The sequence below is a fragment of the Condylura cristata genome, unplaced genomic scaffold (assembly GCF_000260355.1).
Source record: "Condylura cristata isolate star-nosed mole 26May11 unplaced genomic scaffold, ConCri1.0 scaffold00025, whole genome shotgun sequence".
Lineage (NCBI taxonomy): Eukaryota > Metazoa > Chordata > Mammalia > Eulipotyphla > Talpidae > Condylura > Condylura cristata.
Genome location: NW_004567126.1, coordinates 27,810,100 through 27,817,422, shown reverse-complemented (window position 1 = coordinate 27,817,422; position 7,323 = coordinate 27,810,100). Strand labels below are relative to the sequence as shown.

General features: G+C 54.4%; 1 protein-coding gene across 1 annotated transcript in view; it reads right to left on the bottom strand.

Moving 5' to 3' along the window:
• The window catches only part of ZNRF4 (zinc and ring finger 4), a 15,805-nt gene extending 9,180 nt beyond the window's left edge, over nucleotides 1-6,625 (bottom strand). The window contains 1 exon segment of the mRNA XM_012729410.1: nucleotides 6,515-6,625. Coding sequence (XP_012584864.1) covers nucleotides 6,515-6,625 — 111 coding nt within the window.
• Between the last annotated feature and the right edge of the window lie 698 nt (nucleotides 6,626-7,323).

Sequence of the window (7,323 nt, the reverse complement as noted above, 5' to 3'; positions counted from 1 at the left end):
GGCTTTGCAAGGTGGCAGCTGTGTGGGGAGGGTGTGGGAGGTGGCAGGGGACCTCGTTCTGGGGGGAAACTGAAGGCCCCTGTGGAAAGTGGACAGAGCCCCCGGCCCCTTCCCAAAAGGTCGATCAGTACTCATGTATTCATCAGACCAGTGTTTTCTGGGGCCATTCTTCCCGCAGCCTTGGGAGGGAGACCCAGCCTCCCCGCCTCCCAACTCCCCGTCTGTGAGATGGCCATAGCAACAGTGTCTTATACGATGGGCTGCGATGAGGCCCGAATCAGATCCAAACCCCTTACAAAGTTCTCAGTGGGGGCCGGTACCGGCAGGTGCGGAGGCAACTTGGTTATCAGCAGGGGGTATCAGTGCCCGTTGAGGCCCGAGCGCCTTCTGGGGCCTGGGAGGGTAGTGAGCAAGACGGATGGTTAAAAGCACCCCAGGCTCAGAACTATTTCTTCTCTCACCTGTGCACTTTCAAAGTCACAGAAAGGTTTGCCCAGGGACCCAACTCAGCATGTGGACAAAGGAACTCAGAGGATCTTGTTATTTCAGGGTCTCTTCTTTTTGCTGATGTGGAAACTGAGGCCCAGGGAAGGTCAGGGAGGGCTCCCAGCGTCCACTGCCAAGTCTAGCCTTGGGTCTCAAGAGGGACCCCAGATTTCCCCGACTTCCCCGCCTGTCCTTGGTGCTTCCACTACCGGAGCCACTTACTGCCCCTGCCTACAGTTCACCAGACATGACAGCGTCTGGGCCCTGACACTACAGCCTGAGTCAGTGGCATCTGCAGGGCTGTCACCTCCCATGCTGGGTGCCATAGCCAAGCTCTGACCGTGTGCCCGAGTCCAGCTGGCCACAGGTTTCTGCAGATGTGGGAGACACTAGAGACTCAGTGACCCCAAAGGTGGCCGCAAAGAGATCTTATTAGACAGACGTGGACAGTGGGACTCCCTCTGCCCTCCCTCCTTTGCTCAGGCACTCAGCTCACTGCCTCCATGCCAGGCCCGGGCCCGGGCTGCGAGACAGCAGTGTCTGAGATGTGCTCAGCATTCCAGGCAGAGGGAACAGTGTGTGCAAAGATCTGAAGACAAGACTGTGCCCAGACTGTGCCGGAAGAGCCATTGGGGCAACGTGAGGGAGAGGCCAAGGAGAAGGGTGAAGGCAGGCGGTACCGGCCCTGTGGGTGGCCGGAGCCCTGGAGGACTGGAGGGCCAGGGCGGCAGGACCTGTTTTGGGTGTTCACCAGTGTCCTCTGGTGGCTGCTGCTGGAAGGGCAGACTGGGGCAACAGTGAAGTTTTACTCTAAGGTGAAAAGGAAAATGGGGGGGGGGGGCGTTTGAGCAGGGGAGGGGCCACAACGGGGTGGACATTGGGCTGGCAGAATAAGCTCCCCCAAAAGATGTCCTCATCCTAATCCTTCTAACCTGTGAATATTCTGCCTTATTGGTATAGTGAGGCGAAAGATTCCCCCCAATTCATGTCCACCCAGAACCACAGAATGCAGCCTTATTTGGAAATAGCTTCCTTGCCTATGTAATTGGCTAAGCATCTTGAGATGAAACCATCCTGAATCTAGGGGGGTCCTAATCCAGCCTCTGGTGTCCATTTAAGAGCAGGGCACCAGCCAAGGGGCACAGCCACCCCGAGTGGGTGGGAGGGCGACGTCCTCCGTCACAATAAAAAATATTTTAGGCCCTCCCTGGTGGCGCAGTGGTTAGAGCACAGCACTGAGAACTGAAGCCACGTCAGCATTAGTTCAATCCCCACCAGCCCCAGAGGTGACCACATGGCGCGGCAGACCTCTCCTGACCCGCCCGCTGCTCCCCTCTGCAGTGGACTTCATCAGTCGGCCTGTTCTGCTCCCCACTCTGCCTCTGGAGAGTCCTCTCACTGCCCCTGCACCTCTGGCCTGTACCCCAGCTCTGTAGGCACAAATAAAAAAAATAAATCTTTAAAAAATATATTGTAAATTTAAAAACCAATAATATACAGGAGTTATTCCTTTTGGGGGGAAATGCTGAAAGTGTTTTGGAGCTAGAGAAAGGTGGTATGCATAGAGAATATACTAAATATAACCGACTGGTTAATTTTATGTTATGATTATCTTTTTGTTATATGAACTCCCTCCCCCCGCCAAATAAAACAAAATACACTCATATAGCACTTAACAGTGTTTGGTGGATGATGAATTGCTTATAGGTCAATGTCCCAATAGACCCTACCATACAGCCTAGGCATGAGGTGCACTGTACCATCTAGGTAGGCATTACACTATGTGGTATTTGCACAGTGATGCAATCGCCTAATGACACATTTCTCAGAACATATCCCACACACTAAGTGACTTGTGACTGAAATAAAACCTCTGTTGACATCTCTTTGCTTTGCTCCAAGGCAAATGCTTCAGATGCTCTCTTCCCATGTCATTCATTGGTCTGCAGATTTCTCATACCCCTTCATATATCATGGGCATCAGTCTGTATCTGCTCTTATAGCTGGCCTCATCCTTTATCATAGCTGCATAGTTTTCCTTTATACAAATCGCAAGGGTTGCCTGCCCCCTGGTGGTGGGGTTATGATAGTTTTGCTATCTGTACTTGAAAGCCCAAACAGTGATCCAACATGTCTCTCTGTTGCTTTAAAACAGGGCCAGAGGCTGAGTTGGGTTTAGTTTGTCATTCAGTGGATGCTGCTGATACTTTCCAGTGTCCACCCAGGTAAGAGAGTGAGTGTTTGTGTTCACATTCTGCTCACCATGTTCTCAAAGCAGGGTCCAGGGTAAATGTCCAGGGCTCTCTTGTTTGGCCTTTGGGCCGCTCGGCCACCCCCTCCCCAATCCTACTGCTTATACAGATTTCCCTAGGGCCTCTTAAACAAAACCAAAATCCTCTGCACAACTTGTCTGCACCCTCTCCCTGTGATCACCAGCTCTACCCCTCACTCACTCTGCTCCCCTTGTCTCTCTCTGCTGCAGCCACACAGGCTTCCTCTACGTTCATCCAACAAGCCAGGTCATGTCCCACATAAATCCCTCACCCCAGGGCCTTTGCATGAGCTGTGCCCTCTATCTAGATTTCTCCTCCTATTCACCCCCTTCTCCAGGCAATACCTCAGTTTTCAAATCACAACTCCAAACTCATTTACTCACTCCAACCTTACTGAGGGGGGAAAAAGTGAAGAAGGGGGCTGAGAGAATGTGTGAGAAATTATATAATAGATTATATAAGCCAGGGACAGGAGGGCAGAGAGAGCTGGGCTTGCGCAGAGCCGGAGGCCAGAGAAGCGGCTGACTGGGGTCGGGGTAACTGGCCCCGGAACTGTGGAACCTGCAGCCCCATCCACGTGCCAGCTCTTCACATCAACACTCGCCAGAGATGCGGGAAATATTTTCCCTTCGGCTGACACTTTTGGCAAAATACAATTCCTCCAGCTTTTTTCCGTGCAAAAAACATGTCCATCAAAATCGTCCCTGCAATGCCTGCAGGAGAGGCGGGCTGCTGGATGTGGTCTGGCGATGGTGAGCGGACTCCAGAGAGAGGCAGAGTCCTCGTCTCTCCAGTTGGAGGGTGACATAAAAACAGTAAAAAGAAAGTCTAATAGCGGCTGCTTCTGAGTGCTGATGGGGGCTGCAAGACAGCCCTGTGTCTGCCCTGTGTACCCCACAACTCCCCTATTCTTATACCCCCCCCTTTCAGGTGAGGACACTGAGGCCCAGAGAGGGGAACACACTTCCTCAGGGTCAAACAGCAGCGTCAGTATTTGGAGCCTCATCCTACTGGAACTCTCCAGGGCTGCCTGGAAGAGACCCTACCCAGAAGGGAGCAGGGAGGAAAAGAAACAGTCTAAAGGCTCAGCATGTGCAAAGGTTTCCAGTCGGTTCCTTTAGCCGCTCTCACAGTGGTTTGTCCCCTCAGCTAGGTCCGCGTGGACCCTAGAAGCTGGGCAGTCCCTGGTCACGGTGGTGACGGGGACCGGGCACGCTTGGCACCCCCAGCTGACCGGCCATGCGCTCTTCTACTGCTGTGCTGTCCCTGTTACATCCTGGTCCCCATAAGTCCCTAAACCATGGACGAGGCTGACAGCTGTGCAGCCTTAAGCAAGTTGCTTAGCCTCTCTGTGCCAGTGTCCCTGTCGGTTAAAAGAGATCCCTAAAAGCAATCCCCTACTTTTCAATTTAAAATGTTAATGTTCAAAAAACAGTTGGGACACGGCTTGGCACAGCTGTAGGTGCTTATAAATGCGGGATATAATTAGGGAAACGATCCCCAGTCAGGGATTGGCAGAGGCGGAACATCTTCCTGCCTCCGGGAACAGGAGCCTGGGGAGAGACTCGACCTCTAGGAAGGTTGCAGGAAGGTGGCGCTGCTCCGGAGCCCCAGCAGCCGCCTGCTTCCAAGGCAAGGGACTCACTTTTCTAGAACGTTGCCCCTCCTCCAAGTTTCCACCCGGAGCCAACACGCCGCATAAATCCCGCTTTACGGCTGTTATTGGCGGGGAGCGGAGAGAGCAATCCTAGCAAGGCCCAATTAATTTTCCCGTCTGGCATCTGTGCACCAGGCGAATTTCTGAGTTCCCGGAGGGGAGGGGGCAGAGCGATCTGGGGACAGGCCAGGCTGAGGACAAGGTCGTGGGCCGGCTGGGGCTGCCGAGACCTCCCATCCCAGGAGCACTGTCCAGGGATTTCCAGATTTTGAGCTGTGGGCTCTGGTCAGGAAGGCAGAGTAGGAAATGGCTGTAAACTTGGGTATGAGGAGGAGGTGCATTTTTTAATTTGGATGAAAGGAGGCTTTCACCATGGAGATAGATGTCTGAGAAAAAAAACAACAAAGAAAGTGAGAGAGGAGGAAGCCCTGTCACTGTCACTGTCAGTGTCAGAAGGGGCAGCTCACCAGCAGCCGTGCAAAGGCCCTGCGGCCAGCTGATGCCTGGTGCTTGGAGGGCTGCAGAGGAGGCCCCAGGTGAGCTGGTAGGTGGCAGTGAGCGCTAAAGGGTAGAGTGAGGGCCGGTCTGGGACAGGGCCTGTGGGCTGTGGGGAACTTGGTCTTTGACCTTGAGGGAAGGGGCAGCCCTGGGGTCTGCCGGCAGAACCCCCCACACCCCCCACACTCAGGTCTCAAGGGTGCCCTCTGCTGGGAGAACAATTGTAAAACCCACATTGAAATAAAAGTCACTCAGTTCTACCTGTTGCTGCCCCAAGCTGGGAGCCGGTGGCTCCTCGCTCTATAAAAGGACAATCGGCCCCTGTGGAGAGGCGTCAAAGCCCCTCTTCTCCCCAGCGTGCTTTCCAGCTTCCTGCAGTGGTTCAATAGCATTTATCTTCCCTGTGTCTCCCGAGAGGAGAGTCGCAGCAACTGTGACTTCTGGGCCGGGACGTGTGTCCGCCACAGTGGCAGTACTGCATTGCCAACTCACGTCACTGTTTCATTTACTTTTTCTAAATGAGGAAAATACACGTAACTTAACATTCACCATCTTCACCATGTTTTAGTGCACAGCTCAGAGACATTCATCTCGCTGACTCTGTTGTGCCACGGTCCCCACCCTCCAGCTCCGGAACTTTCTCATCTTTCCAACCGGAAGCCTGCCCCCATGACATGCGAAGGCCTTCCCGCCCCAGCCTCTGGCACCACCTGCTACCTCCTGTCTGTCCGGGTGGGACTCCTCTTGGGCCCTTGGGAGTGGGTCACCCAGGATTTGCCCTTCTGTGTCTGGCTTATTCCTGAGCGTCAAGCCATGCAGCCACCGGTCAGTATGTTCTTCCTTTTGAAGACTGACTAATATTCCACCGCGTGCCTGGACACATTGTGTGTATCCATGCGGCCATCTATGGGCACTGGGTGGCTGCCACCCCTGGGCTATTTTGAGTCATGCTGCTGTAAGCATGGATGTACACTGTCTCTGAAAGCCTGCTCTCCATTAAGTTCTACTTAATTTTAACTCATTTAACTTAAACAGCCACATGTAGCTAGCAGCTACTACCTTGGCCTTAGGCCTGAGGAGGGCTGAGGAGAACTTGCTCCTTTTTCAGTGTGGTTGAATGCCTGACCTGAGCCAGCGTGTGCTGTGGGCCAGCTGTGGCCGGTAGCTGAGCTTCACCAAGCCCCGTGGTTCCAAATACCACATTCACAGTCTCACGGTGACTCCTGCAGATTGCGATCCGTGCGTGACTTCATGGGCGTGCTGCACCAGGGTCAGCTGCTGCAGTTTTTTTGGTTTTGTTTTTTAAAGATGTATTTATTTGTGCATACAGAACTGGGGTACAGGCCAGAGGCTCAGGGGTGGCGAGAGGCTTCACCAGAGACAGAGTGGGGAGCAGAACAGGCAGATCGACAAAGTACACTGCTGAGGGGAGCAGCGGGCGGTCAGGAGAGGTCTGCCGCGCCGTGTGGGTCACCTCCTGGGCAGGCGGGAGTCGAACTCATGCAGAAGTGGCTTTAGCTTCTCAGTGCTGCGCTTTAACCCGCTGCGCCACCAGGGAGGGCCCGCTGCTGCAGTTTTAATGTCCCTGGCAGTGGCCCACGAGGGGCTTAGCCCGGAAGGCTGGCTCCAAGCTCCTCGGGCTGTCGGCTGCGTCCCTTCCCAGCGGCTCAGAGCCTGAGCTCCCTGGACTCTTGCTGATGACCAGCCGCATGTTGCCGGCAGCTTCTGGAGCCACCCCATAGTTCCTGGCTACTGGGCCTTTGCTGTGGCTTGTCCCCAACACGATTGCTTACCGGTAAGACAGGACAGTGGCAGGTCCGCTGGCGAGACAGTCTTATGTAGAGTGACAAGACTACAGAAGTGATCTCTGCCACTTCTATTGGTTAGGAGCAGCTCACGAGATCCCCACACACACGCACACACCCACACACACACCCCACACATGCACGCACACACACACCCCCACACACGCATACCCACACACACACACACGCACTCACACACACAAAGGTGTGGGCCTGGGAGACAGGACACTTGAGAGCCCCGGGTAGCAAAGGGACAGAGAATGTGCAATGTCTCTGGGCCCCAGGGGGCCCTCGGGGGAACAAGGGACCAGGAGAGAAGAGCGCACTTTAAATTCCACACATGTTTTGGAGCCTTGTTTTTTTCCTTCCTTCTACCTGGCATAGAGCCAGTCCTGAGTGTTCTTGATCTGGTGACCCACCTACTGCGATGGCGAAAGGGGTGCACAGGAGTCGAAGGGAGCCCAGGGAAGGTCCTCAATTCACCCTGGGGACTAGGAAAGGAAGCCCCTGTACTGACCTCAGGGCGAGACAGCGCAGTGGGTGAGGTCGGGGGGTTCAGGGGGGCCCAGCGAGGGCAGAGGCTGGGAGGCCTGCAGAGAGCAGA